Here is a 19,232-nt window from a genome sequence, read left to right on the forward strand (position 1 = left end):
TTGTGCTTCCTCCTTTCAACTCACTCCCCTCCCTGGATGTTCATCACTTTTAAGTAGTATTTTAAAAATGTAAATTTGGACTCGGGAATCGGAAGTACAATTTCAAAATTTGCGGACGACACCAAATTGGGGGGTATAGTTAATATCGAGGAGGAATGTGACAAAATATAGGAAAACATTAATAAACTTGCAGAAAGGGTGTGTAATTGGCAATTGAATTTCAGTATAGGTTAGTGTGAGGTATTACATTTTGGTAGGAAGAATAAGGGGGCCACATATTGCTTGGATAATAAGAGTCTAAATGGGATAGAGGAGCAGAAGGATCTGGGGGTACAGATATACAAATCACTGAAAGTAGTGATTTAGGTTAAAAAGGCCATAAAAAATGCAAACCAAGCATTGGGCTATATTTCTACAGGGATAGAATTGAAAAGCAGAGAAGTTATGTTAAACTTGTATAGAACCGTGGTTAGATCACACTTGGAGTACTGTGAACAGTTCTGGTCTCCATATTATAATAAGGATATAGAGGCACTGGAGAAGGTGCAAAAATGATTTACTAGGATGATACCAGAACAGAGAGGTTATACCTATCAGGAAAGATTCAATAGGCTGAGGCTCTTTTCTTTAGAAAAGAGAAGACTGAGGGGTGACCTGATAGAGGTCTTTAAGATTATGAAATGGTTGATAGGGTAGATGTGGAGAAGATGTTTCCACTTGCGGGGGAGACCAGAACTAGGGGCCATAAATATAAGATAGTCACTAATAAATGCAATAGGGAATTCAGGAGAAACTTCTTTACCTAGAGAGTGGTTAGTACGTGGAACTCGCGTCCACAAGGAGTAGTTGAGGCGACTAACATAGATGCATTTTCGGGAAAGCTAGATAAACACATGAGGGAGAAAGGAATAAAAGGATATGTTGATGGGAGGCTCGTGTCTAGCATAAACACCAGCATGGACCTGTTGGGCCGAATGGCCTGGTTTCTCTGCATTCTATGTAATTCTATGTAATGTAAATGAACTCCATGAACTAAAACATACAGTAGTTAAATTACATTTGTATTTGTCAATATGAACACCACACAATCATTTTTTAATAGTACTACAATATGACAACACAAGTGGTGAGTTATCCCAGCAGTGAACTGAAGGCTCAATTTCATGAATGGTAAATTAAACTGTCGATTTCTTAAAACAAATTTTAGATCATTTAAATATTGTGCATTTACATATTGTGCATTTACATAGTACTTTCAATGTAGAAAATGTCAAACTTAAGTTTAAAAGCAGTAAAAGTGGAGAATAAAAACATTTTTCACTGCACATAAAATATTGTTTTGTGCATTTTATACATTAAGATGATGCAATACTAGGGCTGTTGGCAATTCACACGTACAAACAGGAAAAACTGGTTCTGGGTATGCACAAGCTGCGAATGCTCACATTCTTAATGAAAAAAAGTGTACTTGTGTACAATTATTATTTGCTAGTATCAAATGGATGGTCCATTCAGGCACTGGCTCCATTCTGCTGGTCAAGTGCTCTTGCAGCATTCTACACAACAGCAGGAGTAAGCAATAACCCCAATATTAGGTTGCTGTATTACAGCAGAGAATGAAAAAGGAACTGGAAATAGTCACAAAAAGATTCCAAAAGACCAGATCATATTGCAGCATTTTATGCATCAACAACATCACCCATATACTTGGGATCATTAGAGGGATGATTCTGTAACCAGAAAACAAAAAAAACTTTCTTTTTAAAAAAAAATTATTTTGGGCAATTTAACTGCAATTTCTACCAGTACCAATTTGGTAATCCTGTGGGATTCATTTAACACTACCAACATCAGCAATCAGAACTGAGCCTTAAACCCAGCAATTGGAATTATTTGCTTCCAACACAACTAAAACAGATTATCTGGTCATTATCACATTGTTGATTGTGGGAGCTTGCTGTATGCAAATTGGCTGCCGTGCTTCCTACATTACAACAGTGACTACACAGCAAAAAAGTACTTCATTGGCTGTAAAGCGCTTTGCGATGTCCTGAGATCGTGAAAGGCGCTATATAAATGCAAGTCTTTCTTTCTTTTACTCACAGCCAGTAAATACATTTACCATTGCCACTTTATAAACAGTTAACTAGAAGATTTGAGTGCATATTTTCCATTGATGTGTCCCCTTTACAGACCTGCAGAATTGCATTTTCAAGTTACCCAAAAACATAGGGAAAATCCCCATGATCTGTTGCTACGACTTGTTTTAAAAATAAAAACTTAACATAAAAGAAAAGATTAGAAGCAGAGTATACAGTTTAACCTGATTATTGCTCCATAAACTTTTACGTTAAAAACTGTGGAAAGTTGCAGTGTAATGTATATAAGCCATATATCAATGGTTTTCCTGGTGTGATATTTAGCTTGTTTAAATCTGAAATATTTTTATACCAATTAGAAATATTAAACAAATAAAACTTTAAAGAAAAACATTCCCGAATTTGACACTGCTGATAAATTTGCAGTTTTGGTCATCCTACCTTCCGAAGGATATTGAGATGTCAAGACAGTTCAAAGGAAAGCAACAATGATGATTCAAGGACATAGACCGCTATAAGGGGGAAATTCCTCTTGAGGAAAAATTAGATATTGCAGGACTGGTTGGGTTAAGGAGTCAATTATCATTCCTAAAAATAATAAATATCTTTTAAAAGACAGCTCATTCAGCAGGCATGATGGTATGATGAAGCTAATTTAATAAATAAAATAAATACAACAAAGTTCCTTCAAAACGGATGGATGCCAAATCTTTGCATTTACATGTTTTTCTTCCACGGCTGAAATCCCACAAGGATTGTGTGGGGCCATCTGCCTTGTAAGGGACAGAACCTCCATCCACCCCTCAAGGTAAATGACGGCATGGTAGCAGAGACAGGGACGCTCCCTAAGCTGGAGTCCTGCTCCCGAGCCTGGAAGGGCACCTGGTGAGGTAATGGTGGCCAGTGTGCTGAGTGAAGCATTGGGCCTGGAGCCCTGAAGACTTCACTTTCTTAAAAAAATATTTACCCAGAACATGACCAGGGTCTGGAGGCTGTACAACCTCCCCGCCCCCCACCAAAGCAAAGGTAAATACACAAGTTTCCAGAGGGCATGGGGCAGGTGGGCCCTTGTGCTCATTTGCTCCATGCTAATGAAATACCCCTCCACTAACACCGTTAATTCTGGTGGGGTAATGTGAAGCACTGTCGGGTGCGATCCTGAGGCATTCTTTCCTGCTAGGGTTTGGTTCCACAAGCACAGGTTGCCCTCCAGTACCTCAACCAAATAGTCATTTGATTCATGAGTGAGCCTTGACAGCGAGCATCAGCAAGCTATTCAATCGTGGGGCCGTAACAGCCAAGGCCAATTCTGCAATCACCTGACATTCAACCTCACCACCCCCATCACTAGAAAGTGATGAGGATCAGGAACCTTGATCAATTTTCCCTTTCCTAAACTAGGGGTGTTGAGGACAATTATATTGCTGCTTCCTGCTGAGATCAGCTGACAGCACAGATCAGGATCGAACCTTTCTGTAATGTACCGCTCAGCTGCTTTTAGCTAAACCAGTTGGGCCATTGTCAACCACTGCATTTATATAATTAGTCATTCAACACATTGGTCCAAAATTTGAAAAAAAAGTTGCAATACAGAGGAGTGCTGCATGGAGTTCAAGATAGAGTTTCTGAATTTAAGGAACCACAAAAAGTTTAAGGTCACAAAATGGCTTTTCTCTTCTTTAAATCTCTCCCATCTATATCTATAACCAAAGGCTGTCTACAGGCCTAACAAAAAATCAATCTTGCCCAAGTCATTTTTAGATTTTAGTCCTGTCCGCATCCAGGTCCTTTCACCAGACAGGTTCACCAGGCACGAGGGTATTTCAGAATTTTGTTCTTTATCAAATTTAACAAAAAATAAAACTGGGCAGTAAGCACTACCTTTGACCATAGCACAAATAACCACACAAGAACATCTATATAAACACTAAAAACACATTGCATGCTCTTCACCCAGATACAGTTTTGGACCATTAATTCCCTATCCAATGAAGGGATTAACTGATGCTTCCCCAACCAAATTCAGGATGGCTGACCAATCCTCAAGCTGAAGATAAAAGAAATGTTTTCAAGAATAAAAAGTTGACTTTGGAACATGTAAGGATGCCTCTTTTGCTTGAAGCTTTGTGCGTTTTTCTGAAGGAGCTCAATTTGTTTTATTATGAAGACTGAGGTACCACTTCCAAAATTTTCTGACTGAAAACAGTTAGGGAGTCTGCAAGAAAGAAGAAAATCCAATTATTTATCGATAAACTAAAAATGTGCTAATGTTAACCAGCATAAGCTTTCAGGCACACAAAGGGGCCCATTTTAACTTGCAGAAATTATCGTTAATGAGGTGGTAACAGCCTCAAAATAGTGCAGGTAGACTTACCAACCCACAACCATCAATGCTCTGGTCCCTGCCATTTTCATAGGGGCCTACCGCAAGGTGGCCAAAGCACCTGTCTGTTTCAATCAGTGGGGCTCTTTTAATATGGAAATCGGGCTCCTGTGACATGCATAAGACGCCGATTGCTGTTTTAGAACAGAATGGTCGGATCGGCACCATGCATGATCTGACCAGTTTTACTGCCGATACAGCTGAAGAGGCCTCAAAAAGCAGTCATACAGTACAATGAAGCACATCCATTTTACCCCACTCAAAAGAAAATCTCTGGGTTTCCCACTTTATGGTGCAGCACAATAACTCTTCTTTGCCAAGTTATTCATTTCAGTCTTAAGTCACAAAGACACAAAGCCACAACAAAAGTGATGTGAAGCAGATGTCTAAAGGACTAGGTCTACTTGACACTTCTGAAACAAAAATTGAAGTGTACAATTAATCACAAGTCAGTTTTTTTCCTACTAAACACATATTCCTATTTTGGTCATACGTACAGATTGTGTTCAAGAGCCACTTGGGCTTGTTTTGCCAGTAAACTCCAACATAATACACCGGAATTCCAGAGAGGATTATGCCAAATCCAATGATGCATTCCACAGGTGTCATCCATATAGATACAACAATCAAGAAGACGCAGGCTAGCACAAAAGTGATTGGGAGCAGGATGTTAAACTGCAAGAGATAAGAAAGATGTAAAACAGCTTTTAAAACCTTGCTTTTAAATTTCATTACAACTGAATTTCTATCTGAATCGATTTACTGCTTCATCTTCATTTATTTTCGAGGACAGTCAAATCAGAGAACAGACCAGCTTTTGACACAACCATCACTGAATTTACACTATTCTCAGCCAATAGGAAATGTATTTGCAATACCACAAGTCAGTTTTAACACAAAGGGGCTGGTGAAGAACTGCTGAAACTCACCCGAACAACAACGTTAATATTGTAAAACAATGCTGTATATTAGAAAGGGGAGAGACATTGACAAACTGCAAAATATCTTGTTGCTGGTATCCTTTTAGGCCACAGTTCTATCTTTAATATTTCTGACACATTTTTAAACGCTCTCCTCTGAAAGGCTGGAATTGGAATGCTTCAATCACAAAGTACATCATTTAAAGGAGAAGGCAACTTACCTTTTTAGGCTTTACACAGATACTTTTCTCCTGTTTAGCACCAAAGACCACTCCAATAAGTGAGCCCTTGCTTTTTATGAATTGGAGTGTGACTTTATACACGCAACACCTGGTAATGTAGCCCTACCCAAGGGTCAAACATAAACCCTAGTTACTGTAACAAAACACCTTGTGCCATCCAAGTCTTCAGACAGAAGAATAATCAAAACCAGACCATGTGATTTAATTTATGAACTACACTAACACTGCTACATTGGGAAGAGAGACAAAAAGAAATAAAAACAGCTAAAAAAATTCAAAATAAAATGCTGAGGCCCATTTGTGTGATGTTTGATGACAACAAACACCTCAATAGTCCTGCAGGCCATTTATCAAGCAGAATGGGCCGAACTAGATAAAAGCAGCCATCAATAAGTAAGGAATAAACAACAAAAACCTTACATCTAGTTAGAGAAGTACCATACTGCTAATTAAACAATTAAACTTGACACTTTATATTAAGAACCTCCAACACACACACTGAACGTTATAATCACAAATATGGGGACAATGGGAGTCAGTTTCCCTCTTTCCTCGATAGTCTTGCTCCATGGGATAAATACAGAAAGTTCCAACATTTATCAAAGGATGTTACTTTCTGCCAAATCACTTGCCTCAGGTCTAACCACTGATAGCCTTGGTTCTTGAGTGCCTCTCTGCTTTACTTGCAGTCCCTAGCTGAAGTTGACAGGGGATCGATGCCCAAGTCTCCTTCAAAGTAGATCTGACTGCCAAGAACTGTGCAGAGATGGTCAAGACTTTTGCTCCCTTCCTCCTTGTGGGAGATGGTTTCCTTTATACCCAGCACTTCCCTCAAGATGGCTGAGTAATTTTACTTTTTACGGTTACAAATTGCTGAGTTAAAAATTATCAGTAAAATCTGTTTATATTATAAATCACATACATTGGTAATTTTATAGACACAAATGAGATAAACCTCTAGCAGAAGGCACAAAGCTGCCTTTGTACATATGTGAAGAGAATCAGCATTGTCGCTGCCCATTTACCTTGATAGGCCGCTCCATTTCTGGTTTCTTGTAGCGCAGCCACATCATTCCGACAATGGCTAGTGCGATACACAGCCAGTTAAAGAAACTGAAGAAATTAATGACAGAGTATATGTCGACAGAGAATGTATACATCAAAGTCATCCAACACTGCAAAAACAGGAACAAAAATACATCATCAGCAATAGGAGAAGAAAGGAGTGTTAAAGATTAATATATTTAATCAATTTCTTCTGTTGTGGAACAATTTAAGTTTTATCTTGGCGGTAGTTATGGTCAAATAGGCAGCAAATCTGACGATCAGCTTGCATGAGCTGAACAATGAAATATCATGTTTCCACTGGGACACCAAATCCAATTTTAATGAGACATTTTTCCTCAGTATTCCCTGGAACAGCTCCAGTAAAATCAGACTCTATTGTACAAATGAGAAAGAATGTTGAAGTCAGAGCATGGAGACCAGGGTTATGGACTGGAGCTGTGACTCTGACCCCTCCACCAGTACATGCAATACCTGAACAGGTCTGGTATTAGCACTGAGCAATAGGCAGATCAATCTGAAATCAGAACAACCAGAGCATTACAGTATTACTTCACTGAAATAGTTGATGCAGTAATTTCTTGGGTCATGAGAGTGTTGTATTTTCTTTTATCCATTAATTTTTAGCGATAAAGTGGATAGAGCTAAAGTGGAAACCACTACTTTACATTTACATCTACTTTTTCACTAAAATTAGTGAGCAAAGGAGATTATACCAGAAAGGGTTTGTTCTAATACTGTGTTGTAAAAACAATTATTTGGTGGCGCAAAGCCGAATTAAAGATGAATATTTTAATCTTCGTTTAATTGAAAATGCATGTTGCTGCAAGTTACAATATGTTCCTTCACCTCTGATGGAATCTCTCTCTCCCTTTCTACATTAAATTTCCTGTCTTATTCATTTGCACTTAGTGCTAGATGAAGGACTGCCCAAGTTTTAAGAACATAAGAAATAAGAGCAGGAGTAGGCCAGACGGCCCCACGAGCCTGCTCCGCCATTCAATAAGATCATGGCTGATCTTCGACCTCAATGCCACTTTCCTGCAGGATCCCCATATCCCTTGATTCCCCTAGAGTCCAAAAATCTCAGCCTTGAATACACTCAACAATTCAGCATCCACAGCCGTCTGGGGTAGAGAATTCCAAAGATTCACAACATTCCGTGTGAAGAAATTCCTCCTCATCTCAGTTTTAAATGGCCGACCCCTTATCTTGAGACAATGCTCCCTAGTTTTAGACTCTCCAGCCATGGGAAACAATCTCTCAGCATCTACCCTGTCAAGTCCCCACAGAATCTTGTATGTTTCAATGAGATTACCACCCATTCTTCTAAACTCCAGAGGGTATAGGCCCATTTTATTCAATTCTCTACAGGGCAGCTATATTACCATATTATTTGCCTTTGGTGAAAAGTCCAGAGAACATCCCATAGCCTGAGGCAACGGAGAGGTCAAACCTTTCTTTGGCAGGCGGCTCCCACTTGGGATCTGAATTTGGTTTTCAGCAAATTAATGCCAAAAGTAAAGGACTTAGGAACTTCATGCTTGGTATAGATCCATTGACTGAATCTTCCTTCGCTATCTTGCCCAAAAGCAGGATAGTGGCAGAAAAGGGGGCAAAAATCGGGTGGTAAAGTCTACGACCCGAAATTTCGCTCCCTTACCTAACCGCCTCTTCCCTATCCCCATGTAAATGCCAGTGGCTGGGGGTGGGGGGGGGAAGCCGGGTTCATGGAGGATTTTCTTGCTGTCTGCTCCTCTCTAGAACTACCTGGTGGTAGTAGGTCCAGGGTAGTGGTGGTATTTCTGTAAGCAGAGGAAGTGGGCCCAGTAGAGGCCACCTCTCCCTCTAAAATCAGCCCCCAGCAGTTATCTTTGTAGGTCTCAGACTGTGCTGGGCGATTTCTTCATCTTTCAAACTCTTTCTCCCATTAAGGTCTCCTGCCACCTCATCTGCTGCTAAAGCAGTGGTCCCACTGCAGCTCCACTGCCTTTTCTGGCCCCAGTAACAGTGAGCTCCCTACTGTGGCAGGATCCTGTCTTGAAGCCCACCCTGCATAACAAATGATACCCAACCCAAGAATATGGGTTAGGGTTGTAGCGGTCTCGTGGAGGTAGGTAGAAGTCCTACCCCGCTGTAATAACACCATTAGGATGAGAATCTAGCCCATCGGTCTTGTTTAGTACACTATATCTACTGTTCTTGTTGAAAATTGGGTCAGACTTTCATTCATTTGCCAGGAAATCTTATCTTGCGTCTCATGTTTCTTTTACTGAAGGGAAAGACAACACGTACACAGCTTTAACTTTCTACACCGGACACCGTTTGCCAAACCAGGAAATGTATACAAGGGGAACAAATTTTTAGATAAACCCATTACAGAACAGACATAAATTGATTGGGTTGTAGAATAAATCTCTCAATTTTTTTAGAAGGCCAGTAGATGATCAGAATCATGCTACTCTCACCATGGAAACTCCACAGCTGAACAGGCAGAGAGTTTGCCTTGAAGCCGTCTGCAAGGCACTTGCCTGCAGCAACTTGCATCCTTTTACCAAGCAGAGCTGTCAGATCATGATAACAATCACTTCAGGGTCCAGCCTCTTGCACATCCTTTCTCTCTTCGTCCCGCTACTGGGTACCATGCCTTCAGCTGCCTCGGCCCCACACTCAGGAATTCCCTACCCAAACCCTTCTGCCTGTCCACCTCCCTCTCCACCTTTAAGACCCTCCTTTGGCCATCCTCGACTATCCCTTTCTTTTTTCCTTATACCTCTGTGAAGTGTTTTGGGACTTTTTCTACATTAAAGACACTTTTTAAATGTAAGTGTTGTTGTTATATTCATTGCTGTCTGCAGTGAAACGTATGCGCCTCTGCAGTCCTAGCGCTGCTACAATATTTTGTCCTATATCAAATTTTGAAAAAAAAAGTAGAAAGAACACTTCACAGGTTTTATGGAAAGACAATATACATTTTAAACAAATATTTGGTCCTAAGAACTACACAATTCAAATCAATGTGTTTTTGGCACAGACATTTCACTGTTTTTCACAAGTTAGTACAAGCACATGTAATTGGAGCAGTGATGCATTATTTTACACAGCCTACAACGTTGTTAAACTTCAAATTCACTCTCCTCTCGTACAACCTCTGACAGCAGTCTTACATCAGCTTGTTTTTTTCCTGTGTGGGCCACAGTATAACTAGTCAAGACATTCTGACATGACAAGTCAGACTAACCGCGGTGTGGGCAAATTATTGCAATCGATTCTGAGGGACAGTATAAATCGTCATTTAGAAAGGCACAGGTTAATCAAGGACAGTCAGCATGGATTTGTTCAGGGAAGGTCGTGTCTGACTAACTTGATTTAATTTTTTGGGCAGGTAACAAGGAGGGTCGATGAGGGCAACGCGTTTGATGTACTGTACATGGATTTTAGCAAGGCTTTTGATAAGGTCCCATTTGGCAGACTGGTCAAAAAAGCAAAAGCCCATGGGATCCAAGGGAAAGTGGCTAATTGGATCCAAAATTGGCTCAGTGGCAGGAAGCAAAGGGTAATGGTTGATGGGTGTTTTTGCGACTGGATGGCTGTTTCCAGTGGGGTCCAGCAAGGCTCCGTACTAGATCCCTTGCTTTTTGTTTTATATATTGATAATTTGGACTTGAATGTGGGGAGCTTGATCAAGAAGTATGCAAATGATGCAAAAATTGGCCGTGTGGTTGATAGTGAGGAGGAAAGCTGCAGGAAAATATCAATGGACTGGTCAGATGGGCAGAAAAGTGGCAAATGGAATTCAATCCAGAGGAGTGTGAGGTAATGCATTTGGGGAGGGTAAACAAGGCAAGGGAGTACACAATAAATGGGAGGATACTGAGAGGTGTAACAAAGGGACCTTGGGGTGCATGTCCACAGATCCCTGAAGGTAGCAGGACAGGTAGATAAGGTGGTTAAAAAGGCATACGGGATACTTTCCTTTATTAGCCAAGGCACAGAATGTAAGAACAGGGAGGTTATGCAAGAACTGTAGAAAACACTGGTTAGGCCACAGTTTGAGTACTGTGCATAACTCTGGTCACCACATTACAGGAAAGATGTGACTGCACTAGAGAGGGTACAGAGGAGATTTACAAGGATGTTACCAGGGTTGAAGAATTTTAGCTATGAGAAAAGATTGGATAGGCTGGGGTTGTTTTCTTTGGAACAAAGGAGGCTATGGGGTGATTTAATTGAGGTATATAAAATTATGACAGGACTAGGTAGAGTGGATAGGGAGGACCTATTTCCTTTAGCAGAGGGGAAAGTGACCGGGGGTATAGATTTAAAGTAATTGGTAGAAGGATTAGAGGGGAGCTGAGGAGAATTTTTTTCATCCAGAGGGTGGTGGGGGTCCGGAACTCACTGCCTGAAAGGGTGGTAGAGGCAGAAACCCTCAACTCATTTAAAAAAGTACTTGGATGTGCACTTGAAGTGCTGTAAACCATAGTGCTACAGACCAAGTGCTGGAAAGTGGGATTAAGCTGGATAGCTCTTTTTCAGCCGGCATGGACATGACGGGCCGAATGGCCTCCTTCTGTGCCATAACTTTCTATGATTGCCAACCCATTTACTGCTCCCACTTCTATGAAAGGAAAGATGCCAGTACTGCAGATAGGATTTTGGCAGGCACCAGTACAACCAGGGACACCTTAATCCAGATCAATTCAAGGATCAAACAGCAGACACCAGTAATGAAATGGAAGTTTTCAAAATAAATTTACACCCAGAAGCAGGAGAGATGGTCTGTCATTTGTGCTGCTATTATTCTGTATTAGTAACTCATAATTGTAATCATACAAAATTATTGTACAGTTTTTTGAAAAGCCACCTGGACCTCACTAATGTAAATGTTAAGGTGGTTTTGATGTATGGAATAGTTTTTTTATTTTGAAAGCTCATTAAAAATGAAGCAAACAATATTCTAGCAGTGGATTGTCCCCTTGTTTCCACAGTAAAATATCAATTAGGAGATACTCACAGTAAATATTAATGATGGCAGGGGAGTAAAGTGTCTTGGATGAATCATGGAAAGGAGGCTAGGCAAGTGACCCTCTCGTGATCCCACAAAGAACAATCTGCAAAAAAAAAATAGAACAATTGAAAATTTTAAAAAACGGAAGTATAGCAGAGAAGGCAAACATTTACTGATATCAACAGCTGAAGATCAGAAATGGGGATATTTGCTGATGATTGCACGGTGTTCAGTTCCATTCGCAACCCCTCAGATAATGAAGCAGTCCGTGCCCGCATGCAGCAAGACCAGGACAACATCCAGGCTTGGGCTGATAAGTGGCAAGTAACATTCACGCCAGACAAGTGCCAGGCAATGACCCTCTCCAACAAGAGAGAATCTAACCACCTCCCCTTGACATTCAACGGCATTACCATCACCGAATCCCCACCATCAACATCCTGGTGGTCGCCATTGACCAGAAATTTAACTGGACCAGCCACATAAATACTGTGGCGACAAGAGCAGGTCAGAGGCTGGGTATTCTGCGGCGAGTGACTCGACTCACCTCCTGAATCCCCAAAGCCCTTCCACCATTTACAAGGCGCAAGTCAGGAGTGTGATGGAATACTCTCCACTTGCCTAGATGAGTGCAGCTCCAACAACACTCAAGAATCTCGATACCATCCAGGACAAAGCAGCCTGCTTGATTGGCACCCCATCCACCACCCTAAACATTCACTCCCTCCACCACCGGCGCACAGTGGCTGCAGTGTGTACTATCCACAGGATGCACTGCAGCAACTTGCCAAGGCTTCTTCGAAAGCACTCCCAAACCCACGACCTCTACCACCTGGAAGGACAAGGGCAGCAGGCACATGGAAACAGCACCATCTGCACGTTCCCCTCCAAGTCACACACCATCCCGACTTGGAAATATATCGCCGTTCCTTCATCGTCGCTGGGTCAAAATCCTGGAACTCCCTATCTAACAGCACTGTGGTAGAACCTTCACCACACGGACTGCAGCGGTTCAAGAAGGCGGCTCACCACCACCTTCTCAAAGGCAATTAGGGATGGGCAATAAATGCCGGCCTTGCTGGCAACGCCCACATCCCAGGAACAAATAAAAAAGAGTGCCTGGAGGACCCCCCACCAGCGCTATTTAAAGGGGCCACGCAGGATTTACAGGTTAGTGGCTGAAATATTGCTTCTGGCTGCCGAGACATTTGTAACTGTTTTTGGAAGTGTCCTAGACTTCCTGGGCAATGCTGATGAATCCTCAGGCCACTCAGTTAGAATGAGCACAAGGCCAAATCTCAGCTCAACAGAATTTCTTGGTGGCTCCAATAAAACCCAAGTTCAACTTGACTTCGTTGGTATTTTCCAAAGATAAAACCCACTGCACGTGTTCAGTAGCATTTTTACAGGCTGGAAAATGTCACTTGGTTTTCAACAGGCTAGCTGTACATTGACCCTTTGCACACATGGGTTTTTACTTGTACATCTACCAGTAACAGCCACCTCCTCATTTAAATGTATCTTGAGGGCTTAATAAGTCCAGCGCAAAGCATGTACGTGGGTTCCCAGACTCCATTGCACTTGCTGCTCACACTGTCTCGATTCAGAAATTGTCTCTTTAGATTGGAAAACTGCAAATGTAACTCCATTACTTAAGAAAGGTGAGAGAGAAAAACCAGGAAATTATAGACCTGTTCGTCTAACATCTGTTGTGGAGAAGTTATTGGAATCTATAAGGACAGAGTGACTGTGCACTTAGAGAAATTTGAGCTGAATACAGAGAGCCAACATAGATTTGTAACGAGTAGGTCATGTCTAACAAATCTAACTGAATTTTTTGAGGAAGTAACTAAAGTAGTAGACAGGGGAATGTCTAAGGATGTAGTTTGTATGGATTTCCAGAAGGCATTCAATAAGATTCCACAAAAGAGACTGTTAGACAAAATTAAAGCTCATGGAATTGAAGGTGAATTACTGATCTGGTTAGGAGATTGGTTAGGCGGTAGAAGACAGAGAGAAGGAATAATCGGTAAGTACTCAAATTGGAAGGAAGTGACTAGTGGCGTCCCACAAGGATCTGTGCTGGGACCTCAACTATTCACTGTATTTATTAATGACTTAGATAACACAATAGAGAGCAATGTATCCAAATTTGCCAATGACACAAAGATTGGTGCTATAATAAGTAGTGTAGACAGGAGCATAAAATTACAAAGAGACATTGATAAATTAAGTGAGTGGGCAAAGCTGTGGCAGATGGATTTCAATGCAAGCAAGTGTGAGGTCATTCATTTTGGACCAAAAATGGATAGATCCGACTATTTTTTAAATGGTGAAAAGCTAGGAACAGTGGAGGTCCAAAGGGATTTAGGGGCCCATGTGCATAGATCACTAAAATGTAGTAGTCAGGTAGAAAAAAATAATCAAAAAGGTTAATGGAATGTTAGTCTTTATAACTAGAGCACTAAAATATAAAAGGGAGGAAGTTTTGCTATAGCTATTCAAAGCCCTAGTTAGACCACATCTCGAGTACTGTGTACGGTTCTGGGCACCGCACGTTAGAAAAGATACATTGGCCTTGGAAGGGGCGCAGCGCAAATTCACCTGAATGTTACCAGGGCTCCAAGAGTTAGATTATGAGGAGAGATTATATAAAGTAGGCATGCATTCTCTGGAATAAAGAAGGTTACGGGATGGTTTGATTGAGGTTTTTAGGATTTTGAAAGAAATTGATAGGGTAGAGAGAGAAACTTTTTCTGTTGGTGGGGGAGTCTAGGACAAGGGGACATAACCTTGTCGATGGCTGCTCTATGGGGGAGATGAAGGCACACATATTGACCTTATGAAAGGAAAGAAAGAACTTGTTTTGATCTAGTACCTTATGTCCTAAATGAATTAATTTTTTTTGATGGTCGTGCTTGAGAGAAGAACGTTGGCCAGAACAAACAGAAGCCATAGGATTTTTATGCCCACCTAAGCAGAGACGAAGCTTCAGTTTAATGTCTCATCTAAAATATAGTGGGGAAAAAATTCAATAGGGGCCGTTTTTGGACGCGGGTAGCGCAATACACTAGTACCCTGCGTCCAATGGCTCCTGCGTGGGCAGGACACAAGTTTGAACCCACCGAAGCACTTATCTGTAATCAGCGTTCCTTTCTAGGCCTTACACGTGGAATCAATGCAATTCGTACTTTCCACCACCAAAGGGAGCTCAATCTCTTAAAGGGAGGATATTTCTTAGAAATCTCTTAAAGGTAGCTGGTACCTGTTATTTGCTGAAAATAACAGTCTACTGTCTGCACGGAGTCTGAACGGAGATCAGACATCGCACACGTAAAACACAGATGCAGGTCCCATCCCCATGTTCACACACTGATGTGTGATGTTAAAACATTGAATAAAGGTTGCGCACTACTAAATCCCACATCCTCCAATCTGCACGCCAGACCTCGCCAATCTGAGTTTGTACCAGGTCTGCGAGAGTGCATGCACCAAGGTTCTCTGCTGATGCACTACAGACCTTGGGTGCAAGAGGTGGACAGAGGAAGGGACATCCTATATCCGCAGGGTGGGGGGTGGGGGCAAGAGGCCCTCCAGACATATACTCAAGAGGCAGCGGGGGACGAAGTCAATGCCAGGCGCACAGCATCATGAACATGAATGCAGTGCAGGAAGAAGTTCAATGCTTTGACATGAGTGGTCAAGGTGAGTGAGGACAACTGTCAAGTGGCGTCTCCTACCAACTACACCCCCCATCCCCCACATACCAATAAACTCTTTCCATCAGTACTCAACTCTTCCAATCAGATGCTTCCTCTCACCCTTACACATTATCACTGTTCCAAGCCGCCCACCCACAACTCACAGGCCACACACTCTGGCAGCTATTCAACCATGACAGGCACATCACCCCGACACACGTCCCGCTTTCTTGCAGGAGAAGGTGGCGCATATCAAAAGGCAGCAAGTGGCAGTGGCATTTAGCCCCTCGAGCCTGTTTCACCATTAATGAGATCATGGAGGACCTGTGACCCAACTCCATATACCCGCCTTAGCCCATATCCCTTAATACCCTTGGTTCACAGAAATCTTATCAATCTCAGATTTAACATTCACAATTGAGCTATCATCAACTGCCGTCTGCAGAAGAGCGTTCCAAACATCTCATTGAAACATATAACATAAAATTCTGACAGGGCAAGACAGACTGGATGCAAGGAGGATGTTTCCCCTGGCTGACCGGTCCAGAACAAGGGGTCACAGTCTCGGGATTCAGGCTAGGACATTTAGGACTGAGATGAGGAGAAATTTCTTCACTCAGATGTTGGTGAACCTGTGGAATTCTCTACCACAGAAGGCTGTGGAGGCCAAGTCACTGAATATATTTAAGAAGGAGCTAGATTAATTTCTAGACACAAAAGGCATCAGGGGGCATGGGGAGAGCGCGGGATAATGATATTGAGATAGAAGGTCAGCCACGATCATACTGAATGGCAGAGCAGGCTCGAAGGGTCGTATGGCCTACTCCTGCACCTATTTTCTATGTTTCTCCCACCCTTTGCATGGAGAAGCATTTCCTAACTTCACTCCTGCACGTCCTGGTTCTAAATGTTAGGCTATGTCCCTGTGTCCTAGTGTTGAAGTCTAGGACACTTCCAAAAACAGTTACAAATGTCTCGGCAGCCAGAAGCAATATTTCAGCCACTAACCTGTAAATCCTGCATGGCCCCTTTAAATAGCGCTGGTGGGGGGTCCTCCAGGCACTCTTTTTTATTTGTTCCTGGGATGTGGGCGTTGCCAGCAAGGCCGGCATTTATTGCCTTTGAGAAGGTGGTGGTGAGCTGCCTTCTTGAACCGCTGCAGTCCGTGTGGTGAAGGTTCTCCCACAGTGCTGTTAGATAGGGAGTTCCAGGATTTTGACCCAGCGACGATGAAGGAACGGCGATGTATTTCCAAGTCGGGATGGTGTGTGACTTGGAGGGGAACGTGCAGGTATCGCTGTTTCCATGTGCCTGCTGCCCTTGTCCTCGGTCGTGGGTTTGGGAGGTGCTGTCGAAGAAGCCTTGGCAAGTTGCTGCAGTGCATCCTGTGGATGGTACACACTGCAGCCACTGTGCACCGGTGGTGGAGGGAGTGAATGTTTAGGGTGGTGGATGGGGTGCCAATCAAGCAGGCTGCTTTGTCCTGGATGGTATCGAGCTTCTTGAGTGTTGTTGGAGCTGCACTCATCCAGGCAAGTGGAGAGTATTCCATCACACTCCTGACTTGCGCCTTGTAGATGGTGGAAGGGCTTTGGGGATTCAGGAGGTGAGTCGAGTCACTCGCCGCAGAATACCCAGCCTCTGACCTGCTCTTGTAGCCACAGTATTTATGTGGCTGGTCCAGTTAAGTTTCTGGTCAATGGCGACCACCAGGATGTTGATGGTGGGGATTCGGTGATGGTAATGCCGTTGAATGTCAAGGGGAGGTGGTTAGATTCTCTCTTGTTGGAGAGGGTCATTGCATGGCACTTGTCTGGCGTGAATGTTACTTGCCACTTATCAGCCCAAGCCTGGATGTTGTCCAGGTCTTGCTACATGCGGGCACGGACTGCTTCATTATCTGAGGGGTTGCGAATGGAACTGAACACCGTGCAATCATCAGCAAATATCCCCATTTCTGATCTTATGATGGAGGGAAGGTCATTAATGAAGCAGCTGAAGATGGTTGGGCCTTGGACACTGCCCTGAGGAACTCTTGCAGCAATGTCCTGGGGCTGATATGATTGGCCTCCAGCAACCACTACCATCTTCCTTTGTGTTAGGTATGACTCCAGCCACAGGAGAGTTTCCCCCCGATTCCCATTGACTTCAATTTTACTCGGGCTCCTTGGTGCCACACTCGGTCAAATGCTGCCTTGATGTCAAAGACACTCGAAGCCATGTTCAGATGGTTGGGGTTAAGAATGTGCGTTGAGTTGAGCCAAAATGATGTCTATGACTTTAAATCAGTGTTGCATACTGATTGAAGCCATTTTCTCCCTACTTTACATGATTCCAGCATTCGTTATCTGCGCCTGCGCTAACTCCTGTATCAAGATGGCGTCTGGCGCATGTCACGCAGGAAACGTGCATGCGCATCCAAGATGCCATTTTGGACGTTGGAGAGGCCGTGTAGTGCCGAAACAACGGGCGCTACACAACCGAATTTAGCGCCCGGTATCTTCAACTATGCAGAGTTCTGTCAGTACTGCACTGAATTGTCAGCCTAGATTATCTGCTGAAGTGGGAATTAAACCCACAACCTTCAAGAGGCCAGAGTGCCACCAACTAAGCCACGGCTGACATTTACTGTACTGATTGAGTGACCTGAATAGATAACCATACTAGTGCTTTGTTAGTAAGGTACTTTTTAAAAAAAAAGTCAAAAACTTATAGGTTGGAATTTTCTCCAAGGCAGGTTCACTGCCAGAAAAGTGGCAGGGTGGAATCAATGCCAGCAAGGAGCCTGCCACTGATGGGAAACAAAGTTGCAGTGGTGCTGCAGTGTGACATTCAATGCAGCACCAGAAGAGGAGAAGCCCAAATTGAAAGGGCAGAACTGTCCCTAAGAGGTGAGGAAGAATTTCTGTATAGGCTTCAGAAAGAGCCGAAGGCTAAACAAGGTAACTTCCTGGGGCCAGAGAGGGAAAGGTGCCGCTATTGTGCCCTGTCCCACCAAAATGGGCTTCAACAGACTTTCCGTTGCCATCCCAGTGACTACCACCATTAATTTCCTGGTAGTCCCTGGAGGCGATGGCAACAATGGCAGAAAGGAGGGAAATCCAGTGGATTCCTGGGCCCTGCCATGTTTACATGCAGTGAGATGGTCTACTACCCTGCAGTGGGAGAGGGAGGAAAAACAAGGTCGGTGATGGTTCTCTTTCCCGATATTTCTGCATTTTGCAGGATAGCATTGGAAAATCAAGTCCCGAGTGTATAAGATAGTGCAGTTGAGGTACTTGTTAACCTAATGACTTTGAGAAAACACTATGGGCTAGAAATTGGGCCTTCTAGCACCCGTTGTTTCAGCGCTACGCGGCCTCCCGAACATCCAAGATGGCGTCTTGGATGCTCACGCATGCTGCTGGATGCCATCTTGGTAAAGGGTTTAGCGCATGCGCAAATAATGAACGCCGGCAGCGTGCAAAGTAAGGAGAAAATGTGTTCGATCAGTGTGCAATGCTGATTTAAAGTGATAGACACCATTTGGGGACTTAACGCTCCACTCAACGCACTGTCTTAACCACGAACAGCTGAACGTGTCTTAGAGTGCCTGAAGGACCCCCACCAGCACTATTTAAAGGGACCATGCAGGATTTACAGTTTAGTTGCTGGATTGTTGCTTCAGGCTGCCGATGCATTTGTAACTGTTTTTGGAGGACTCCTATACTTGAATACTAGGACGAGGGGACATAGCCTAGCATTTAGAGCCAGGGCTTGCAGGAGTGAAGTTCGGAAACGCTTCCACATGCAAAGGGAGGGAGAAATTTGG

The 19,232-nt window shown here is 43.0% G+C and overlaps 1 protein-coding gene across 1 annotated transcript in view; it reads right to left on the minus strand.

Moving 5' to 3' along the window:
• Positions 1-1,040: 1,040 nt before the first annotated feature.
• The window catches only part of slc7a5 (solute carrier family 7 member 5), a 61,434-nt gene continuing 43,242 nt past the window's right edge, over positions 1,041-19,232 (minus strand). The window contains exons 7-10 of the mRNA XM_067998005.1: positions 11,727-11,823; positions 6,670-6,819; positions 4,980-5,157; positions 1,041-4,314 (exon numbers count right to left, since the gene is read on the minus strand). Coding sequence (XP_067854106.1) covers positions 4,259-4,314; positions 4,980-5,157; positions 6,670-6,819; positions 11,727-11,823 — 481 coding nt within the window. The 3' untranslated portion in view covers positions 1,041-4,258. The remainder of the gene's footprint in view (positions 4,315-4,979; positions 5,158-6,669; positions 6,820-11,726; positions 11,824-19,232) is intronic.

The sequence above is a fragment of the Heptranchias perlo genome, chromosome 16 (genome assembly GCF_035084215.1).
Source record: "Heptranchias perlo isolate sHepPer1 chromosome 16, sHepPer1.hap1, whole genome shotgun sequence".
In the NCBI taxonomy this organism is placed as follows: domain Eukaryota; kingdom Metazoa; phylum Chordata; class Chondrichthyes; order Hexanchiformes; family Hexanchidae; genus Heptranchias; species Heptranchias perlo.